Below are 23,430 nucleotides of genomic sequence, written 5' to 3' on the forward strand. Positions count from 1 at the left end.
GCCTGGCACATAGTAAGTTCTAATTTGTTAAGTAAAAGAAACAGGGCAATGTCAACCTGATTAAGACAGTGTTGGGCGTCACAGTTTAGCCCACACAGCTAAAAGCATTTTAAAAAAGGACTGAGACTGGGGAGAAATAATGTTAAAAGGTAGTTTTAATAAAGCACAGGAAGTCCACTTCACAGACCACTTTAGGTATCCTCACTTTACAGGTGAAATGCCATTCAGCAGGTAAGGACCATGCATGCAGCAGCCCACCTGAGCCTGGAACTCGCATCATCTCCGAGACAAGCCCTGTCACCGGCATCACTACCCAAGGATGCAGCCCGCCCCTGGGGCCACATCAGCCCCAGCGCTCTAAGGCTTGATGCTGCCTTCCGACAGAAGGAAACGAAAGCAGATACAGACTGACCTACAGTATTTCTGGTCTGCAGGGAGGAGTACCCACTGACTGGGGGTGCTGGCTGGCACTCGGTCATGCACCCAGATTTCCTCTGGCGAGAAGAGAGAAGCCTGCAGCACCCCGCCTCCCCCCCTCCCCCCCTCCACAGAGCATCTCACCCTCAGAGGACACGCCCATGCCCACCCATGCCAGGTCACCGAGGGAGACGCTGGTGGGTGACCACGGAACAGGAGCCGGCAGCCCTGAGGTCGGAAGTGGAGACGCCCTCCTGTGCACCCCCTGCGAGGCGGCCTGGGCTCCTGCTCGAGGGATGGTCCCAACGGCCCCCCAGGAGTATTCAGAGCGAGAAGGCAGCTCACTGAGAGGGACACAGGAGAGAGTTCTCCTGAATCAGTACCATCTGCCCAGATTTATCTTCCAAGGCTGTCACAGAGATTGATAAAGGAGAGAAAAAGAAAACCATCAGCTTTACTGCAGTCACAAAGCAGCCAAGAGGCGGGGAACTTTCCTCCCTTTCAACGTACCCAAAGTTCACCCCATCTTTACATGTACCATGAAAATCAACTCCCAGACACGGAGTGCAAAGCAAGACAAACAGAACAGGCTTAGGTAAAGAGGCTGTAAACAGCAGATTTCACTTCGGAGCTGCTTTCTAAAAAGCAGTGGTTTGTCAATTCCTCTTGCTTTTCAAAATAAAGACTATTTACAAAATGTGGGCATCAGTGATTGGTCTTGTTGAGTGCGGGGTAAAAGAGGACGCCGTCCTTGCAGATCTCCAGCCCCAGGCTCGCCGGCGGCCTCGCTTCCGGCCCTCGGGGCGCCGGCTCCCCGGGTTCCATGCAGTTTTGCAGCTGCAGGTCCTTGGAGAAGCACACCTCAATCTGCGCAAGGAGCTGCACCTCCTCGTCGCCCTGCAATGAGGAACAAAAGACGTCTTAGAATTCAGGTTGGATCATCATGACGGTTCTATGATCAGCGAGTTTTAGAACTTGAAGAAAAACAAAAGCGGTGGCTCTGGACCCAGGATCCATGTTCCAGGAGCAGGCCTAGCTCCAGCAGGGAAGTGGGGCTGGGGCCCAAGGCAGCACCTGGGGTCACCATCCAGCCACTCCCCTGCGCCAGGCTGGCGGCGTGAGGGCAGGGACCCCACTTTCATCTTAGAAATTTACACATCAGTAACGGTGCCTGCAGACACAGCCGGACGCACCGCATCTGCATCACTGTCCCAGGAGAAGACACAGCTTTTTGTTGATAAGTAGGTAAACAGCACCCTATCGCTAAATGAATTTAAGACTTTATCAGCTGACAAAAGAAAGTACAATCCATCTGTGAGTTGGACAGGTAACTACAACTGAAACATCTAAGACTAACAATGCGAACACTGAGAAATGTTTACCTGCAAAATATACCCACACTGTCTCGCCCCTACTGCACCACCCCTCCAGGACAGGAGCCTTGTTAGGGGGAAGCTGCCAGGAAACGAGCCCCATCCTAGCACGGTGTCAACAGACAGTTTATTATTTCAAAGTGCGCACGCGCGCGCGTGCGCCCACGCACACACAGCACAGGCCCGTTTGCACACCCACACATATACCACTCTGTCCCGGGAACTTCACGGGGAGGACAAAGCTCTCAGAAAAGCTGAACTGTCTTCTTGATGGGGACAGAAAGGATGACAGAACAGCACACGTCTGACCTGTCTTGGAAGACACTGGACTTTGGGCACGACTCCGTACACACTGACAAGGGCATCTTTAATATCTGAAATCTGAAATTAGATAAAGTGCATTAGAAATGAAACTTCAACAGAGAAAATGAACAGTTCCGTTTTACTCAGAACGAGTGACACTGGTTTCTACTCTCACGAACGCAAACAACCGACAACAGCGTCATCCCTGAGCTCCCCTGGCTCACAGATAGAACTGGATGATGCTGGTGAATGAACTGCCCCACCCCCCCCATCCCCGAAGGAGACGAGGCTGCCCCCCTGGGCTCCCCGCTCCAGACTGGAATCCACACAAGCTGCTCTACAAGGGTCTCCGTTCTCCTTGCTGTCCTGATCCAGGGCCTAGAGGCCGCGTGCCTTTGAAAGCACAAACTCTCCTGCTAGGAGATCAGAGGTCAGGACCCTGCCTGTGCCGCGCATCACGCTACTTCAGACACCAAACCTCATGTCTCCAGTACAGAGGAGCTCAGAAAACATGTGCTGTCACTGTTGCTTTTGCTAGAATCGAAATCAGTTCTCTGAATGTCAAGTTCTGAGCAAGGATGTAAAAAATTCCCTTCATGTACTTAAACGGGAGTCCAGATGAAACCAAGGGGCCGGCAAGCACACGGCCTCACGGCCTCCTGGCAGGATGGACAAAGGGCAGCTGACACTCCTGAAGGGCACTGTTCCCTCTGGTCCCTACTCTCCAGGGAGGGACGAAAACAGCAGATACAAAGAGCAAGACTCAAGCGCAGACTTAGCTCCACCGACTGTCACGAGACCAGAATGATGGTTCAGCATCCAGCCATGGCACCGAACTCAGAATTGCGAAAATCAGTGACTGTCAGGCTTTTCTATATGTTATATCGGGCTTTTTTATAGCCACAGCTTCAGGCTTTTTTATATCTGCAAAGGGCCACAGAGCAGAGGCTTCACGCCTGCGGTCTGGCGGCCACCGATGCCAGGGGTGGCCCGGCTGAGCACAAACACAGCTGTGCTCACAGAGGGTCACCCTGGGTGGAAACAATGACCTTCTGTAGAGGCCACCAGCCAACAGGCTCTGCCATGCTTAAACTTCTAGTTTTCTCACGCAACAAAGCATAGTTACATCATAAAAACAAATTTTCACTTTCTTCCTCAAACTATTATAAAACGGTGGTTTCCAACTACATATTCTACCTGCGTCTTCAGAACCCGGAACACACTTCTCACCATGAAATCATCAATCTGCTTCAAAATCATGTTTAAGTAGCCTTTGGTTTACACTCAAAACACAGAGGAAAACAAGATTTAAATAAAACCTATTTGGAAACATAATAGGTCAGAGGGTCTGGTTTGGGTCGCTTTAAAACCTGAGTGTAGCTCACAGGCTGATGGGACACTTGAACGTGGCCAGGTGTCCCCAGTTAGCGGATACACATTTGATTAAGCTGAAAGCAAGACTTACCTGGTAGTAAGTAGACGGTGTTATCCCCAATTTTTGGAGCGTGCTAAAATTTAAAGTAAAAAACAAAATAACTATAATGAAGGTCCATTTTCCTTTCTTTTTCTTACCATATTTCACAGTAAAAATGAAGACACTTAAAGGAAAGTGTGTACTTTCTATTACCTGGGGCAACAAATCTGTTGACAAGGGCAGCACATAAATGGTGCTCAGGCCGCCTGGACCTCCCCTTACCCTGGGCGCACGCGTGTCTGATCTGGGCCCCCCTTCCAGCCCCGGAACCTCTCGGCAGCGGTCCGGATGGCTGCGACCAACTGGAGCTGCTATCACATAACCACGCATGTGCCACGCCTGTCCTAAACGATACTTAGCAATTGATTTGGGATTCTAGCCTTATCCTAACAACCTTGCATTTGGTCAGATCTTTAAAATAGGTTCAATCCCCCCTACAGCCTGAAATCACTTCCTAAAGCACGTGGTTTTAACCAGCTCTAGTGAATGCTAATCATAGTATGATATGGTTAACTTACTAAATGATAGAGTACGGTGTAAAAATATTCTCAGGTTAAGTAATTCCAAAAATGCTCTGTATCCCCCATCACGGCTCTGGATCATCCCAGCTGTGACCACGTGGAGAAGATGCAGGGACCCCAGGCGCTGACATCGTCAGACAGGGGTCTGCCTGAGGGAAACAGGACTCCAGCCGGGCCCTGCCTCCGTCAGTCATGGTTTCTGGCGAAAGCATTAACGAGACAGTTTCTCTAGAGACTGCACATCGGTGACCTATGGATTTTTGCTGTGTGGTCCTAGAACAAGCGGGAAGAGGTCCTTGAAGACACACACCCACTGCCCGTCCTTGTGCTGTCACTGTAGGATAAATGCCAGATTTCAAACACTTTATGCTCCCCAAATGCAAAACTTCTCAATGATTTTTAAGTATTTATTACCAGTTGCAGTGATATTTGGGATATATTGGGTTAAACGAAATACACTATAAAACCAATGTTTCTTTTTGCTCTTTTTAATCGGGCTACTAGAAAATTTAAAACCACGTATGTGGCTTGAGTTCTATTTCTTTGGGGTAACACTGCTCTAGAACCCTCCTGGGTTAAGGCATCCAGGAAATACGGCAAAGAGAGAGAGAAATACTGGGGGAGACCTGGAATCTAGACCAGGAGAGAGTACAATTCTTCCTACCGAGTTGATTAGTTTGGCGTTAATCCCCTGGTCCATATCTGTGGGTAATCTGAGAGCTTCGGTTCAAGATATTTCACATTTTTCCAGGTTTGCTACTCTATATTATAAATTGAATTTAAAACTGCTAGTTTATGATAATGTGACAAGCTTACGTTTGAGAAAAATACAATCTGTAGTAATGGTTTATAATTAGAGAAAAATAGAAGGGATGTTTAAGTTTTGACTCAATTTTAATTTTATGAGTACTAAGAGTTTAGGTTTTCCTTGGAGAAACTGGGAAAGAATAGGATTTCTCTGTGGTTGTTCTATATAGTTTTTTGGTTTTTTTTTTTGGCGAAACACAGGCCTCTCACTGTTGTGGCCTCTCCCGCTGCGGAGCACAGGCTCCGGACACTCAGGCTCAGCGGCCATGGCTCACGGGCCCAGCCGCTCCGCGGCATGTGGGATCTTCCCAGACCAGAGCACGAACCCGTGTCCCCTGCATCGGCAGGCGGACTCTCAACAACTGCGCCACCAGGGAAGCCCTCTACATAGTTTTTAACAGACGTTGTATTCCCAGGAGTGCCTTTCACTCAGTGGGCCCCTGTGAACACACTCCAGTGATTCCAGAATTCAGCAGCTTTGCACCTGTGTGTATAAAGGTAAAGCCACCGGCATTCAAAAAGCGTTAAGCAGGAGGTCCTTAATAAATAGCTGCTGGATGAAGGGACGAATTATTCAGATATTTGACTTTAAAACCGTCAGCATGTCGGTTTATTCCCCTTTTCCTGTTTGATTCAATAAAACCTGGGCTGCAAAAAGGAATGAAACTAGGTCATTTGTAGAGACATGGATGGACCTAGAGAGTGTCATACAGAGTGAAGTAAGTCAGAAAGAGAAAAACAAATGTCGTGTAATAACGCATATATATGTGGAATCTAGAAAAGTGGTACAGGTGATCTTAGCTGCAAAGCAGAAATAGAGACAGAGACGTAGAGAACAAATGTATGGACACCAAGGGGAAAGGGGTGGGGTGGGAGGAAGTGGGGGACTGGGATTGACACATATACGCTACTGATACTCTATAAAATAGAAACTGATGGGAACACGCTGTATAGCACAGGGAACTCACCCGATGCACTGTGGTAACCTAAATGGGAGGGAAGTCCCAAAGGGAGGGGATACCTGTACGTGTAAGGCTGATTCATTTTGTTGTGCAGTGGGACTCACGCTGCTCATGAATTGGGACCGTGAGGTCCGTAGTGGGAAAGAGAGGGCACCTTCCTTCCCTCAGGGGCTGGTGGGTGGGAAGCACCCGTGGCTCTCGTGCGCTGGGCGCTGCCCGACACGCCCTGGGCTGCCTCTCCCCGGGACCTCTGCAGTGGGGAGATGTGTTCACAGGGCCTGCTCTTCTGCTTCCAGCACGAAGCCCCTGCAGGACACCCAGGACGTGTACGAGGCTGCCATTTCCATCACATCCTTAGCGCGGGCACTCAGCCCTGCAGATCCAGAGCTGGAGGCGACCTCGGGCTCCGCGGGCAGCCCCCAGCACCTCACAGCAGCGAGCAGACCCAAGGAGGGAGGAGCTACACGACTGCACGACTGGCCCCCATCAGGAGCCGGGGTGCTGAGCGCCTGACTTCGGGTGTGCCTTGTGGTTCCCCGTCTCCCCAAGGGCGCTCCCCTCCCGCCTCGGCCTGAGATCCTTCCCATCCAGATCCCAGCCGTCACTCCGCTCTGATTGCAGTGAGCGGGGCGGGGTGTGGGACGGGGACACATCCTGTGGAGCCCCCAACGCTGGGGCGTCGGGGCAGGTGCAAGGAACCGATGGGGGTGTCCTCGTCTCAAGGAGACGCAAAGGTTCTCCACAGGACTCGGGCACGCTCTGCTCGGCCCAAGTGAGCTGTGTCACCTCCCCGCCACGGCTTTTACACTAGTTCCCAGTTTGTTCTGAGCACCGAGATGAAGGAGAGGAAGAAACGCTGCCTATATGGCGGGCCGGCCTGCCCCAGCTCCCTGGGTCGAGCCTGGCTCTCCGCAGGACCCTCGCTGGGTTTCCGAGTCCCCAGAGCTCACCCGGGGCCTGATCGTCGCTAGGGGTTCAAGGACCTCACCCCGAACCCCCTCCTGCTTGTCGCGGGGCACCAGAGCGAAGACCTAAGGATTCCGGGCGTGCGGGTCTTGATAATGCAACACGCTTCTATCAGGATCCACATCTAAGAGGCGTGCCCCCGTCGGTCTTGCCCGCCTCAGGTTCAAGTACGTCTGATGAGCCCCCCAAGGCTCTCAGCCTGCTCTGAGTGGCCGGGGCCCCCAGGCATCTGGAAAGGCTCAGGGGAGGAGTGGCTGTTTCTCAGGGCCGACCCCACTGGACGCTTCCCCGGGTCCCCGGCAGCGGAGGCAGGGACGCTGCTCCGGGATTGGGGTGACTTGGGAGAGCGGGGCGAGGAAGGCAAGGCTACAGGACCAAGTCACCCACCTGTTCAGGGCAAGCTCCTTAGACAGATCCAGGCTTTTGCCGAAGTACTTCTTCTGGGAATTGAGGGCTTCCAGCTGGGCGGCGCAGGTCCCGTGCTTCTCCCACTCATGCTTCCTGGAAGGATGTTTTTAAAAAAATCTCTGGTTAAAAAGTAATGAAACTACCTCCCAGTAAACCGTCTGCACGGGCTCCTCTCTGTGCAGGGCATTCCCGGGCAGGCACGCTGCTGCTTTCACAAAGCGGGAGGGGTAAAGTTCCTCACCTCAACACGGGCAGCTACTCCAAGCCCCCCACCCCCGCTCAGGACCGAGACCCCTGAACCCAGCACAAGCTCCACGAGCACTCATCACTGCTCTCCAGGCGTTCCTCTGCTCAGCTGCTCCAGTTCGCTTCGACAATTAACAACAAACCCAAGCTGAGAAAAAAGAGAACACCATGGTTCAGGCACCCACAGAATCACACGGCACTGGGCGTCCTCCCGGAAAGCCACGGCTTGCCTGCCAGGGGATTTCACAGGAGCGGCTGAACAGCCACTGGCACAGAAAAGGCAGGTTCACTGATCACCAACACTGCCTGGGGCCAGTTCCGCACCTGCTTACGGCGCAGACGTCCGTCTACATAGACACCTGTTCTGAAGCAACAGCCCAGCCCAGTGTCTGCAAACAAGCACCTGCCTGTATTCAAGAAAAGCACTGCTATTGATCGTAACTCCTCACATCTTATCAACGATTCAAGTGCTACAAAATGTCTTCCCAGTCTTCATTTGATTCTCACAACTCTGCAAAGTGAAAACATTACTGCTGGTTTAGAAACGGGGAAACCGAGGCTCAGAGGGGCTGGCTAGGAACCTGGCTTACCTGCCACCCGGCCAGGTAGCCCCTGACCTGCACCCGACCCCAGGCTCAGGGCCCTTCCCACTGCCTTGCACTGCCATCCAATCAATTGCTGAACGTAATTTATACCCACTTTAGAATGACTGACAATTTGTCAATTCAGATGGTAACCATGGTTAGCAGGGAAAAACAAAACGGGCATCAGCTTTCCTCAGCTTTATCAGTGATTAATTCATGAGGAGTTCACAAAAAATGTTCATGCGAGCATTCAAAAGGCGCCCACATGCAGTCTCCCAGAAATGCAATCTACATGTGCGCTAATTCTTTGGTAGCATCGCCCGGGTGCCGATCCTACGCGACTGCAATGGCTGTAAGTTACAAGTCTCTCAGACCTAAGAAAGCCATGAGGAAAAACAGAAGTAGATAAGTAATTAACTTTCTTCATCTACAACAGCTTCCAGGGTGATGTATTTGATCACTTTCTAAATTCTATGAAGTAGAAAAAGGAGACTCTTTCCAGCTAACTGCACATGTAACTGAATTATGGGTGCCTCACTTTCTGTAGGACAGGGGCAGCAATTCTAGAACGCCCTGCAGGGGCTGTTGGACAAGTGAGGGGCTGAAGCCCACAGAGCACGTCACACACGCCCAAACATTCCTAGCCTGCAATAACAGTCAAGATGTCCACTGCTGTTATTCTTGGAGCAAGTTGTTTTTAAATTTTATTTATTTATTTTTGGCTGCGTTGGGTCTTCGCTGCTGTGCGCGGGCTTCTCATTGCAGTGGCTTCTCTTGCTGTGGAGCACGGGCTCTAGGCACACGGGCTTCAGTAGTTGTGGCTCACGGGCTCAGCAGTTGTGGCTCGTGGGCTCTAGAGCACGGGCTCAGTAGTTGTGGCACATGGGCTTACTTGCTCCGCGGCATGTGGGATCTTCCCAGACCAGGGATAGAACGTGTGTCCCCTGCATTGGCAGGTGGATTCTTAACCACTGCACCACCAGGGAAGTCCTTAGAGCAAGTTTTTTTTAATTAATTAATTTTAGTTTATTTATTTTTGGCTGTGTTGGGTCTTTGTTGCTGCGCGTGGGCTTTCTCTAGTTGTGGCGAGCGGGGGCTACTCTTTGCTGTGGTGCGCAGGCTTCTCACTGCGGTGGCTTCTCTTGTTGCAGAGCACGGGCTCTAGGCACACGGGCTCAGTAGTTGTGGCCCACAGGCTCAGTAGTTGTGGCTCGTGGGCTCTAGAGTGGAGGCTCAGTAGTTGTGGCTCACGGGCTTAGGTGCTCCACGGCATGTGGGATCTTCCCGGACCACGGCTCGAACCCGTGTCCCCTGCATTAGCAGGCAGATTCTTAACCACTGCGCCACCAGGGAAGTCTCCCTGGAGCAAGTTTAACTCAACAGACGTTAGAGATAAGAGGATGCTAAAGTCCTGATATTACTATCGTTCAAAACATCGAATCACACATCTTTTGGAATCGGACACTCTCCATTTAACACGAAATTGTCTGTCACCGATCAGACGCGACTATGGTGTGGCCCTCTCACCCCCAGCAGGCACTTGAGTGATGTCACGTCACCCTCCGCCACGGCCTGGCCTGGCCTGTCTCGGGGATGAGAGGCAACGATTCCTGCTGAGGCCCAGGGACACCATCCACAGTGAGGCTGCATCGCCAGCCAGGAATGACCAAACTCTCGCTCTTTTTCTTACAAGAATCAAAAAACCAACAAAAATCCTCCTTTGCAGAGGGCCGCGCACATAGTATTTTTCAGGATGGCTGACGGTGTTAATAGATTTAATCTTAGGGAATTACCTTGAGCACCAAGAGATATCAAGACCCTCTCCTTCGCATACGAGTCTTAATTGAGATTGAAGAGCGCAGTTTTCGGACGTGAGCCTCTGCCCCTTCAGGACAGGAGAGGCCGGGGTGCCTCCATGGACGCTTTGTCGCCTGCGCGCCAAGGCGACCTGGCCACAGCTGCCCAAGTGCAATAGCCAGGGAGCCGGTACTGGCAGGGCCACGGGGGCCGAGTCCACATCCAAAGGCATAAATATTCACCCGAGTGCAATATTACCTCTTCCATTTAGAACAACAGTTTTTAAGTGTGTAATTTATCCTGAAGAGGTAAATCATTTTGCCTTTATGAGAACACAAAGTTGAATGTGTATTCTGCCCACACCATTGGACCAAATCTTGAAGGACTCAGCTCACGGGAGGCCATCTTTGTGTACGTTTAGTGATGGATTTTTAAGTCACTTGACAAAAATCTGATTGACTCTATCACGGAACATCCTAACAACTGGAACTATTCTCTTTTGCTCACTTAGTCACCAAAGACTCTGCTCTGAAGTATACTGTGAAGTGCTATCTGAAATTTTTTCTATTGTTTTTCACATTCAACTCATCAAGGCCATAATCTACTTTGAAACCGCTTTCTAGAACACAGGCCGCACAGAGCCAGCACTGGAGACCTGGACCACTCGTCTCCCGAACTTTCAAGGGGGCTTCTCTCTTCCCATGCAGGGGGCACGGCAGCCTCCAGACCCAGACCCGCGCGTCCTAAAACACCTCTCCTTGCCACGCACCCTCAAGTGAACTCAAACCGAACACCAGTGAACCAGGGGGCCAGACGTCACTGTCACTCCATTTTGTTTCAAAAAGCTTTTCTCCAGATTTAACTCTTCCTGAAGAGTCTACACAAAAATATTTCAAAGTTAAATTAATCACTTGGGACAAAATCTGACTCATTGTCATGTGAATTATAAATTGCCGCCCTGCAGTGAGGGAGAAAATGAAGAATTATCTCTGGTTAACGCAATGTAAATAAAAGGAATGTCAACCTTCTCTTCTCCAAAAGCAACCATTTAAAAAGGTCTGTTGAATTAAACAGAGCACGTTTCTCCTCGGCTCAGCTCCCACTGAACTGAGGACACTGGGACGCACAGGGCTCAGCCTCCGCGAAGACCTCACCTTCTCTCTGCCCTGAGTCACAAGAGAGAGGTCATTGTCTTGTGAGGACGTCTTCTTTTTTCTCATCAATTTCAGGACAACAGCACCATTGCTCTGAGGAACACTCTCTCCTGTCTGATTTGGAGCGATGGCATCTTAGATATGCAAGTATTTGGCTTAATTAAGCCTCAGTAGAGGAAGTTTTTAAAACGAAGTCATGAACAATCTAACAGATTAAAAAGCAAGTTTACAAGTAAATTCTACCTGCCCTCATTTTTTTATCCGTTGAAGGCCAGCTCCACAAACGGCACAGCAGGTGCAAGGCCACTCCAGCTCTGAGCCTTGGGAGACAGGTTCTACGTTACCTGTGCTCCCGTAGTTGCATCCGGAACAGCCCCGAAGCTCTCACCCGTGCTTCAGGCTCGTGACGGCCCCCAGAACTCAGACTCACCACAAATGGAGGCTGCGGTTAGGAGACGAATGCAGCAGATCGGGCCAGTACATCCTCATGTCTGACAAGAGGTCCTGTGCAGAGTGACAGCAATGAGAATAAATCGAGGTAGGGCCTAACAACTCAAAACCCAGAGGCAAACCTGAGAAGCTAATACATAAACAGAACTGAGCTCTGCGGATTAGTACCCCTCAGGTGAGTCCGGTGATTCTGGGCTTATTTGGCATGAAGTGTTTCTTAAGACACATCTAAACGTGAAATCTGGGTAATCATGAAAGTGTATTTGAAAATACAAGCTCTGACAGGTGAATGGATAAACAAATTGTGTCCATCCAGATAATGGAATATTATTCAGCACTAAAAAAATTAGCTATCAAGCCATGACAACACATGGGGGAACCTTAGCACGCATCACTGAGGTAGAGAAGCCAACCTGAAAAGGCTACCTGCCGTATGATTCCAACTACATGACCTTCTAGGAAAGGCAAAACAATGGCGACAGTGAAAGTCAGGGGCTGCCAGGGGTTGAGGCTGGGGAGGGATGAACAGGCTGAGCACAGGGGATTTTTAGGGCAGTGAAACTACTGTGTGTGATATCATAATGGTGGATACATGTCATTACACATTTGTCCAAACCCATAAAAACCACACAACACGAAGAGCGAACCTAACATAAACTATAAACTTTAGTCGGTAATAAAGTATTAACACTGGCTCATCACTTGTAACACGTGTACCTCACTAACGCAGACGTTTGGACTGGGGAACGCTGTACAGGGTAGGGGCATGGGGGGAAGTGTATGGGAACTCTGTCCTGTCCACTTAAATTTTCCGTTTTAGGTTTCTAAAACTGCTCTAAAAAAATAGTGTCTACTAATGAAATCGAACACAAAATACAAGTTCTCGCTCTCCCTAGAGAAGAGCTTGTCTGGGCTGGGCAGTCTTAGCCCTACACTGGTCAGTCACCCTAAACTGAACAGCGTTCAAGTTTACTTTCCAATTCCCACACACCCACAAGGCCAGAAAAGGTTCCATTAAAAAAAGGTGTGTAACCAGGCCCAGGATGACCTCACCTTCTCAGTCCTGCCACCACTCCCGCCATGATGGGTCCTTCCCATCAACCCAGCAGCTATGAACCGATTTCACACACTGCCCCCGACCCCGCACGGCCGGACATCTCCCCGGATGCTGCCCTCCCCGACTGTCTCCATTCCCACCTACCCTCCGCCTGCCCCCATAGCCCTCGGGGGAGCAGGGCGACGATATAATTTATTGCCCAAACTAGGCTGCTTTTGTTTGGGACAGATGCTAGATTGGACGCTCTGCTACAAAGCAAGTAAAGCGGCACTGTTCTGAACGAAGGGCTGCTGCCCGTCACCTCCTGGCCTGGGCCCGCAAGCCCTCCATCCAAAGGGCCCCCTGCCTTCCCTTCAGGAACCCTGGCTACACTCCTTCGCGAAGCTCCCCTCTGGCTGCTTCTCTGCGTGGCCCTCGTCCCTCCTGCTCTAAACGCCGGGGCTACTGGAGGCTGGTCCCTGCCAGCTCCACACTACCCCATCCGCACTCACGCGTACGCCTTACTGACTGCGCTGATGCAGAAGTTCATCTCCAGCTCAGACCTCTCTCCTGACACACTGACCCTACCTGGATGCTTCCAGGGCACTTCAAACTCAGTGTGTCCACAGCTGACCCTCGATCCCATGCGCCAAGGCGCGGTCCCCTGGGCCGGGGAAGGAGGCTGACACCCCCCTAGTTAGACAAGCCCCCACCCGGAGTCGGTCCTGCCTGTGCTTCCTCCCCCTCCATCCCCACAGCCTCCGTCTATTCCAGGCTCCTGGCCTCTGGCAGGGACCCTGCAGAGCCTCCTCACTTAACAGGCAGGCAGCCGGGGCAACCACAGAAAAGCCACACTGGCTTCCTTCACTCTCCAGCTTGAATGCTTCCAACGACTTCCCTCTGGGTCTTCACGCAGACAAACGACCCTTAACCAGTACACAGGCTCTGTAGGACCTGGCCCTCAACACTGCCCCGGCCCACGGCTCACCCCCCAGCCACACTGGCTTCCCCCCAGTTTCCCAAAAGCTCCGTCCTATCCCGGGGCCTTTGCACATGCTCCTGCCCCAGCCTTCCTCTCCCATCTCCTGGTTAAGTCGGATTCCAGCCCTCTATCACCTCCTCAGGGGAGCCTGGCCCAGGTCCACCGTCCTAAGCTCTAAGTGCTCTCCCCCCAGGCACTCCGCTTGTCACTCTGTGATGTGTGTGCTGGCTCCCGGCTGCAGGCAAGGTGGCCAGAAACCTCGTCCTGCTCTGCTCCCTGTGTCCCCGGCCCCTGGCCCGGCGCCCGATACACTGCAGGCGCGCAGAACATTGTTGCGAGTAAATTAACCTGCATGCCGCTGCAGGATCACAAGACTCTAACCAGGAACATTAGCGGGAGTCGAAGTCAGTCCGGGAAGAGAAAAGTATGTCTGAGGAAAGAGACCTCACCAGGCTTTGGGGCTCCGGCCTGTCAGGCCTCCAGGCTCACAGCACTGAAGGTCCTCATGAGAAGGAAAGAGGAGGAAACAATTCCATTTGGACTACAACCTGTGATGGGTTTGGAACTCGTTACCTTGTCCTCCTGGGGGCCACACAGTCCTGGAAAGGGTCCGTAATTCTACCCCATGTTTTCAGGGAGGCCTCAGTAGCCGCACAGGCCCTGCCCTGTGAATCCAGGTATAGTTACCTCGACAGCTGACTAGTCACACGAGGGGCTGTCAGCACCCTGTGCAGAGGCGAACACACGCGTGTGCACGTGTGCGCGTGTGGGTGTGTGCGCACGTGCGGAAGGAGCGTCTGCTACCAACTCTCCCAGTGCCAGGAGTCCCTCTGTACCACGAGCCTTTGTCCTAGAAAGGCCCACCGCTCCCTCGCTGCTCACGGGGCCCACTGAGAAACCCATCCTGCCCGCAGCCAGCAAGGACAGCCTGGGGGCCACGGTGCCTCTGCAAGCCAGGGCCGCGCACACACGCCTGAGCACAAGCCGAGCGGCCGGGAGTCCCGGAGCAGGGATGACGGGCCGCGGGCTGGGGCCAGGGTCACCTCACACAGTCACTGCGGCGCTTCGGGCCCAGGGCAGAGGAGGATTTAACTAAATGCAAATCGTATTTAACTTGTGGGACTATTTCAGATATCAGTAAATGCTGGTGAATACATCTTAAAGCATGACTTCGAGGGCACACTTAGAGGAGGAATGGATCTATTGGGAGAGTGGGATTGACACGTACATGCTGCTCTATTTAAAACGGGTAACCGTAGCACACGGAACTCTGCTCAATATTACGTAACAACCTAAATGTGAAAAGAATTTGAAGAAGAGTAGACCCATGTGTATGTATAACCGAATCACTTTGCTGTACTCCTGAAACTAACACAACATAGTTCATCAACTATACTCCAATATAAAATAGAAAGTAAAAAAAAGTTAATACCTTGATCTCTTCTGGATTAAAATGCCAGGATCGGTTACATCCTTCACTTTTATCAGGCCTTGAAATTACAATTGAACAAATAAAGAGAAATTAGTCTTGGTTGGGCTGGTTCCAAACGGCATGAGAAAACACCTGCGTTAAGGTCTGTAGAGAACGAAAGGGAGGTGACTTCTAACTGGGAATTCCTTCTGCCACGTGAGTCATGCTCGGGCACAAGCAGTCACTATTGGAGTTTCTTTCAAAGTGGAAAGTCGTTCAAAACACCCAGGCACAATGCAAACCGGCCGACTTCCTAGCAGAGGAAGCACAGTAAACAAGCCGGTAGGGGGCGCCCCGGAGCCGGCCCGGCGGGGATTTCTGGCCGGGCTCTGAGTCTGCAAATGTCCCCTCATCAGCCACAGTGTGAGAAGAGCATGAGTTCCCGTCTCCTTAAAGGCGACGAGGATTAATGGGACAACACATGTATCGTGCTCAGAAGTGCCTGGTATGTTTCTTTCAGCACCGAGCACGTGTACCCTCCCGACCTGCGCATGTGACGCTGTCCTCATGTGTCTAATTCTGGACGTGTCAACTCTCAGCCTCCACCTGCAGCTGACATCATGAGGGACCAAACCTGCTTTCTCCAGGGTCGGCAGGCCAGCCCAGCACCCGAGACCAGCCCAGCTCCCACAGCGCTGGGTGCCGTCCCCCAGCTCAAGGACAGCCGAGGACGTGAGCAAAATCCCAGAAACCCAAAGATGGGATGAGGCCAGGTCCTCAGGCCCCGGTTTAATTTGCTTCCTGCTGACCCCTGTCCCTGAGGGACGAGCAGCCCAGCACAAGCCAGGATGTCCCTCCTCTCGGGGAGAAGGGGGACCAGGCCGATCCCTTTGGGCAAATTAGCACACGTAGTTTAACGTCACAAGTATACGCACATCCAACAAAAAAATAAACTAAACAAAATGCAGGCAAAACCAGAAAAATAAATTTGGGTGTCTGTGAAGTACGTATACTATACAAACACATCATATATATATGTAATAGACACACATTTATTTATTTATTGTTATGCATTTACTTATTGGCCCCAAAAGGAAATAAGAAAATTAAGATTCAGTGATCTAAAATGTACCGAGAATCCTCAAATGCATATTTAAACTAGACTGTTACTGTTCTATCAAAACAGAACTCAAGTACGGCAGAAGTAGGGTTATGTTAGAAAGACTAGAGATGTTCTTCAATAAGGATCTGGTCTATTGAGTAAACTCCTAACAGAAATCACAAGTATACACATCAGGATCAGACTCAAGCTAGATCTCCTGGTCAGCCAGCTGCTGAGGCCGCTGAAGTTTTAAACGCACGAAGTACTTGCCATAATCCGTGGATGGTCCAGTAATCTGGGGGGTCTTTGCAGTGGTCCTTAACTTCCTATGGAGAAAAGACAGAGAAGACAACTGGTTAGTTGTTTGTTAAATACACTTAACAACCTTCCTTTCTTCTGACAAATATCACTGAGATTCAATACACGACTAACACGAAATAAGTTCCGTGGTAATTTGCCATGAGCAGTATTCATGAGAATACCACGGCGGGGGGGGGGGGGGCGGCTGGATATTTCATTGGAAATGAGTGAACCAACGATTTGGAAAACAGAATTTAATAGCTACTTTTGTTCTTTTTATGTGCTTGAAAATTAAGTCAATCTGATGGATACACTCATATTTACCCATGAATAATTTTCTTGTCATACAATCAAAAATGAGAACAAGAGGCTGACGGTATCCTGCTGAACTCAAGTTTGTTCAGGCACCAGGCCCAAATACAACAGTGGAACAATAAGTATTGAAAATTTGGAGCCAAGAAAAATGCCAAGGTGAGAATAGGAGCATATCCTTAACATTAAAGATAAACTCTAGAGATAAAAATCTCAGTGTAACACGTTTTAGGGACCTCCAAATTGTTTAGCTAAAATGGGGCTTTTCCAAAACAATAATCACCTCAGCTATCAGGCAGTGGGTCAGAAGCCAGGCCCAGTAGCCCCGCCGTGAATAAGCAAATGAATAGTGCATGCCGGGCCTGGTGAGGAGTGCTGAGGCGTCCTGCCGACACGCAAGGCCCTCCTGTTTGAATCACCTGCCGACGCGCAAGGCCCTCCTGTTTGAATCACCTTTTGATGTAGCGAGGCTGCTGTGTTTTACGGCCGGTCTGGAAATGAGGGCAGGCCTGGTTTAGGTGCCTGAAATGTCTGATGTGAGGCTACAGAACAAGGGGGCAGAGGGCGGGAGGACAAAGTGTGGGATCAGAGCGAGAGGTCGTGGACTTCATCTCATCCCCTAGGAAACCACACGCAAAGCAGGCGGGCCCTTTCCCACAGTGCGAGGCTGGGGACGGGCAGACAGGCCCCAGCGGGCATCTTCCACCTCAGCTCTACACCCAGCGTCTCAGATGAGCCTCTACGGGGCGAACTGAGGTCAAGGTGCCGCTTCCTTTCCCGCGTCAGCAAGCATTCGTGAGGGGCCGTGCTGAGCACTGAGGACAGACCTGTCCCTGCACCTGTGACGCGTACATCGCTCACAGGGGCAGGAGCCCAGAGACGGCCCTGTCCCCGGGATGACGCTTGACTGGGATAGCAGGACCCTTGTCATGGCCGCCCTGGATCGAAATGAATCCCCTAAGAATGGTATTCTGCTAGTAATTGATTTTTTCATCTCATTTCTGAAGCCTCGAGGCAGGAATGCACTTCCATGCATATTTAGTCAGCGCACGGGAACACCCACAAGTTTCGTCCCAGGCCCTGAAGGCAAATCTCCCAGCGTTACCCAGGGTAGGAGCTCCACACAGGTCCTTCCTGAAGGAACCCACGGCTCCCATGCGTCCTCACTACGTAGGAGTGAGAGCCAGATTCCCAACAAAACTGAAAACAGCTTACAGGCAACTCCATTCTGCCCACCGCCAACTGTCCTCCCTACCCTGGAGCGAAGAACCAGCACCAGAGGGAGAAAGACACAGGAAGTTGTAAAGTTTGGGAAACTAAAACCAGAGCAGTCTAATACAGTAAGAGATCCCCTGTCAGAAATGAGTTTCCAGGGGCAGCGTGGTGGCTGCCAGGGGCGGGGCTGGGGAAACGGGGAGAGAAAACCTCCAGTTATAAGGTGAAAAAGCCTGGGGATCTAACGAACAGCATGGTGATCACAGCGAATAATGCTGTTTCACGCACTTGAATGCTACAAAGAGAGCAGACCTCAATGTTCTCACCACAAGAAAGATGTGGCGGCCGGGTGATGGGCGGGTGGTAGCTAACGCTAAGGTGGTGAGGCTTTGCCATTTACACATGTCTCCGCCTCCCAGCACTTAAGAAAAGGCCTCAAAATTGAGAATTTTCAAGTCAAAATTTCAGAAACACTGTCAAAAAAATTAGGGCCAGCTGAGCAATATGATGAAACGACTTTAGAGTCGTGGCACCAATACCAGGATCGGCGCGACAACTGCCCCCAAGATGGACGGGGGGTGGGCACGGCCCGCAGGCAGCAGGAGGGGCGCCAGCTGGCTGCTCTCGGGACAGAGCCTCTGCAACACGCTCTACAAGGACAAGGGCACCAGGCGAGGCAGGGCCAGACGGAGGCCACCCTGAAGGAGGGAAGGCGCCATCTGTGCCGAGCGGAGCAAAGGAGGCTGGCAAGGCTCCGGCGGAGACATTTTAACGAGATTTGCGATAGTGGACGGAGGGGACAGGTCAAGGCCTGTCCCCGGAGGGCATGCTGAAGTCCTAATCCCAGGCCCTTCTGAAGGTGACTTTATCTGGAACAGGGTCTCTGCAGGTGTCATCAAGTTAAGAGGAGGTCAGACTGGAAGAGGGTAGGCCCTCAGTGAAATCCCTGGGGTTCCTATAAGAAACAGACACACAGGGGCTTCCCTGGTGGCGCAGTGGTTGAGAATCTGCCTGCCAACGCAGGGGACACAGGTTCGGGCCCTGGTCTGGGAAGATCCCACATGCCACGGAGCTACTAGGCCCGTGAGCCACAACTACTGAGCCTGTGTGTCTGGAGCCCGTGCTCCACAACAAGAGAGGCCGCGATAGTGAGTGGCCCCCGCTTGCCACAACTAGAGAAAGCCCTCGCACAGAAACGAAGACCCAACACAGCCATAAATAAATTAATTAATTAATTTTTAAAAAAAGGCATGGAAAAATAAAAAAAGAAACAGACACACGGATGGAGACCACGGCGCGGAGGCGTCCTATAAGCCAAGGAGCGCCGGCACCGCCACAAGCCAGGAAGAGACCTGGAGCACTTCTCCCTCGAAACTTCCAGAAGGGGCCTCTGCCGCACCTTGGTTTCAGACTTCTGACCCCCAGAACTGGGAGGATACATTCGTGATGCCTGAGCCAGCCCCCGCCATCTGTGGGCCTGTGTCACCGCCCCCAGAACCTTATGCAAGGCCCTCCCCGAGGGATGGTCTCCGGCCAGGAAGGCGTCGCCTCGTGAGGCAGGACAGGCCGGGAGGTTCGGTCAGCAAGAGGCGCTCGGTGAGAAAACCTGCTGGGCAACCTCCTCTTCACCGGGGGCGGGGGCAGGGGGTCACTGGTCAGAGGGGCCGGTCGAGGCAGAACTCACCTTGCACACTGTCGCAGGCCAGTGGTGAACCATAATTAGTTTATGCCACTCATGGCTGTCACTGTTAAAAGACAAGGGACGTATTTTTCAGGAGCTTTTTAAAAAGTTACAGAAAGGTCAATTCATCCATCCACTCACTCCAGCGTTCATTTGGGGAACACGGGGCGCCCGCCACAGGGCCGGCGCTGCGGCTGCGCACGCGGCCCTGACACGGCTGGCGGACCGGGTCCCTACCGTCCCGCAGCGCACCTGCCACCTGCCAGTGAGGGGGACGACGGCTGTGCCGACTGAGGACGCGCGGGACGCACGGCGCCGAGGGCCAAGGGCTGTGACTAAGGAGGACGGCAGGCCTGCCAGGTGGGGAGAGGGTGGAGATGCTGGATCAGGCAGCTGGGGGGGCCCCCGCTGAAGGGGAGCAGAGAGCGGCAGGGAGGGAATGAACCAGAAGGCGCCCTTCCCCTCAGGTGTTTGCGCGGTGCAGACACAGACCCCTTACCCCTCGGCAGCATTTGTGAGGCCCAGAAGCCTGAAAACAGAATGGTTTTCGTAGCTCACGGCCACAGAACAGCACTAGGGTGGCACGCGAGGCTGCTGTCACCACCCCACCCACCGGGAAGCTTTACTCGTTCTCTGCAGGATGGGTGACGTCTGATCCTAGGGGCTCCTTCCCACGTCCCCGTGAAACCCACCCGTCCCTCCCTGAGACTTATGAGGGGTCGTGGAGTAGCATTCACACGGGGACCCTCCCTCCCGCCAGGTGTGCAAGGCTTGGCACACACAGAGACAGAGGCAGAAAGGCCGGCTTGTGAAAAAACTCGCTGTACAGACGGAAAACAGCAGCAGCAACAGGGGATACAACTCGAGCAGACACGTAATTCAGGATAAATGCGTTTTTAGAAGCAAAGACTCAACAGCAAAACAGTATTAAGTTGCTACACATTAGTTTTGTAAATAGTTGAGTACTGCTGAATAAGTAGAGAATTCACGATATTTCGAAACTTTTTTCAGTCTGAACTAATGAGCAAGTGCTCAGTACAAGAGAAAAGAGAACTGCAGCATGAGCATTACAGCTGGGAGAAGCATTAGAAGAGGGTTTTTTTGTTTTCTTGTTTTTCTGGGTACGAAAACCTTATTTCACATAGGTGGAAACTGAGGCCAGAAGGTCAGGCAGAGGCCGGGAAAACTAGACCAGCAGGATGCAGTTTACAATAAAACTACCAAGACTCACAACGTCTGTCACACAATAACCACCTACGACCCAGAGAGAAACATCCTCCCAAGGCAGCGGAGATGCTGACTGTGCTGTAAAGAGAAAGGCCCACTAAGCAGAGAAAGAGGACCTGGGAAAACACCCGCTGACCCGTGAGGCCCTCAGGGTCTGAATCACCCGCACGTTCTCGCCAATTGTATCTGTGGCATGAATCGCGAGAATCAGCTGGAGGTGACCACATACTACACGTACCACAGCCTAACGTCTTCGCTGACATGTACTGATTACTATCGGGCAGGCATGGTTCTAAGCACATTCTGTACTTTAACTGATGTCTCCTGGCACCAAGGCTAGGAGGCAGGTGCTGTTACTCTCTCGGCTTTAGGATGAACGACCTTGATGGAGAGCTCCAAGGTCCTACAGCTGGATATGAGCCAGCAGTTCATACTCAACCCGTGCACCGCACTACGTCTCCGATGATACACTCTTAACTTGACAGCAAAACTTGACAGCAACAATTAGTTAATTAATGGAGCTCTTTTTCAGAAAATACACTTCCTGGGAAAACTGAAATTTAATGGTACTTTTTAAAGTGATAAAACAGCAACGGCGGTCCACTAAAAAAGAAAAACAATGTACACTCCCACCAACAGTGCAAGAGGGTTCCCTTTTCTCCACACAGCCACTATGGAGAACAGTATTAACTGCCCTTAAAAAACTAAAAGTAGAACTACCATATGATCCAGCAATCCCACTACTGGGCATATACCCTGAGAAAACCATTAATTCAAAAAGACACACACACCCCGATGTTCACTGCAGCATTATTTACAATAGCCAGGACATGGAAGCAACCTAAATGTCCATCAACAAACAAATGGATAAAGAAGATGTGGTACATATCTACAATGGAATATTACTCAGCCATAAAAAGGAACGCAGTTGGGTCATTTGTAGAGATGTGGATGGATCTAGAGACTCATACAGAGTGAAGTAAGTCAGAAAGAGAAAAACAAATACTGTATATTAATGCATATATGTGGAATCTAGAAAAATGGTACAGATGAAGCTATTTGCAAAGGAGAAATAGAGACACAGATGCAAAGAACAAACGTATGGACACCAAGGGGGGAAAGAAGAGGGTGGGATGAATTGGGGGACTGGCATTAACATATATACACTACTATGTATAAAACAGATAACTAATGAGAACCTGCTGTATAGCACAGGGAACTCTACTCAATGTTCTGCGCTGACCTAGATGGGTGGGATGGGGGGTGGGGTGGGAGGGAGGTCCAAGAGGGAGGGGATGTGTGTATACATACAGCTGATTCACTTCTTCGTCGTACAGCAGAAACCAACGCAACGTTGTAAAGCAGCTATACGCCAATTTTTTAAAAAAAGAAAACTGACCTTTTCCCAGGCCTGCGAAGTAAGTATGAAATCCTTCTGTTAACTGAAGCATTACCCAAATAAAACAGAAGAAAATTAAAATCTGGTTCTCAAATCTCGGTCTCCACTACATTAGTAAAATGAGACTCCTCTCCCAGACAGCCTGTTTACCCCTTACACTGTCAGCTGCAACAGAAAGGATGGAAAGAGGGAACGAGAGGGAGCGGAGGAAGGGCGAGAGAAAGAAACCTGGAAAGAGGAACCACGACCACCTCACCAGGATACCGGACCCTGGACGGAAAGCGTGCGCGCCAGGCCTCCGGGAGACGCTCGGTGGCTCCGGGCACCCGTGTCCCCCTGCAGGCCCTCCCGCCCCCCCGCGCCCCTCCGCAGCTCACCTCCTCCAGAGCCCGCGCGCGCCGCCCAGGCAGCACAGCGCCAGGCACAGGGCGCCCAGGCGGGCCCCGGGCTTCATCGGCCGAACCCGGCGGAGGACCCCGCAGGGGTACCAAGGCGCGGCCTTCCGAGGGCGCGAGGCCTTGTCCAGCGCCAGGCCCTGCGCTTCCCTAAAAAGGGGCAGATTTCCTTAAGCCGACCGTGCACCGGGCCGGCGGCCACCGAACAGCGCGGCCAACCCCAGCCCACGGCCGAGGACGCGGCGGGCCCCCGAGAGGCGCCGGAACCCCGCCCGCCGACCACCGGGAGCCCCAGGGGCCCCGCCACCTCACCGGGACCTCCAGGCGCACAGCAGTCCCAGCCCGCGCGCACCGCGACCCTCGCCGAGACCCTCGCCCGGACCCCGCGACCCAAGCCGAGCCCTGCTTGTTTCCGCCCCGGGCGCCTGACGTCACGCCCCCAGCCCGGGCCCAGCCCACAGCCTCGGACTCGCCCAGGGCGCCCCAACGCCACGCCCCTGTGCGACGGACGCGCGCCCGGCTGGCGAACACGCCACGTGAGGCCCCGACGCCGCGCCCCTTCTGGAGGACACGCCCCTTGTGGTGGACGCGCCCCTTGTGGAGGACGCGCCCCCATCGAGAGGACAAGCCCCCGGCCCAGGTCAGTCCTTCTGCCCCTTCGCCTCTTTGACGCGGCTTCCCCTTCGGTCTAGTTCCCGACCGCCTTTGGCCCGGACCCGTGAAGTCGACTTTAAAGCCACCTTCTCTGATGTCCTCGGTGCCGCGGCCCCTCCTCCCGGCGTTGAGCTGCCCGGGAGCCGGTGCGGTCAGGGCCAAGTGGCCAGCCCGTCAAGGAGTGGGACAGTGTGTGGAGACAGCGGCTTGGGGCCGCAGAAAAGTGTGGGGAGGAGGCTGCTCCCTTGGGGCCA

General features: G+C 52.2%; 1 protein-coding gene across 1 annotated transcript; it reads right to left on the reverse strand.

The window, feature by feature from the left end:
• Positions 1-128: 128 nt before the first annotated feature.
• RNASET2 (ribonuclease T2) lies at positions 129-23,041 on the reverse strand. The gene is made up of 10 exons (XM_079939917.1): positions 22,835-23,041; positions 22,505-22,672; positions 19,505-19,565; positions 16,264-16,319; positions 14,913-14,970; positions 11,443-11,516; positions 7,211-7,324; positions 3,559-3,601; positions 2,100-2,171; positions 129-1,314 (listed from the first exon to the last, which is right to left on the reverse strand). Exons 2-10 carry the CDS (start codon positions 22,579-22,581, stop codon positions 1,123-1,125), a joined length of 747 nt encoding a protein of 248 aa, XP_079796043.1. The 5' UTR covers positions 22,582-22,672; positions 22,835-23,041; the 3' UTR covers positions 129-1,122.
• Between the last annotated feature and the right edge of the window lie 389 nt (positions 23,042-23,430).

Source organism: Stenella coeruleoalba (assembly GCF_951394435.1).
Source record: "Stenella coeruleoalba genome assembly, chromosome: 12".
Classification (NCBI taxonomy): domain Eukaryota; kingdom Metazoa; phylum Chordata; class Mammalia; order Artiodactyla; family Delphinidae; genus Stenella; species Stenella coeruleoalba.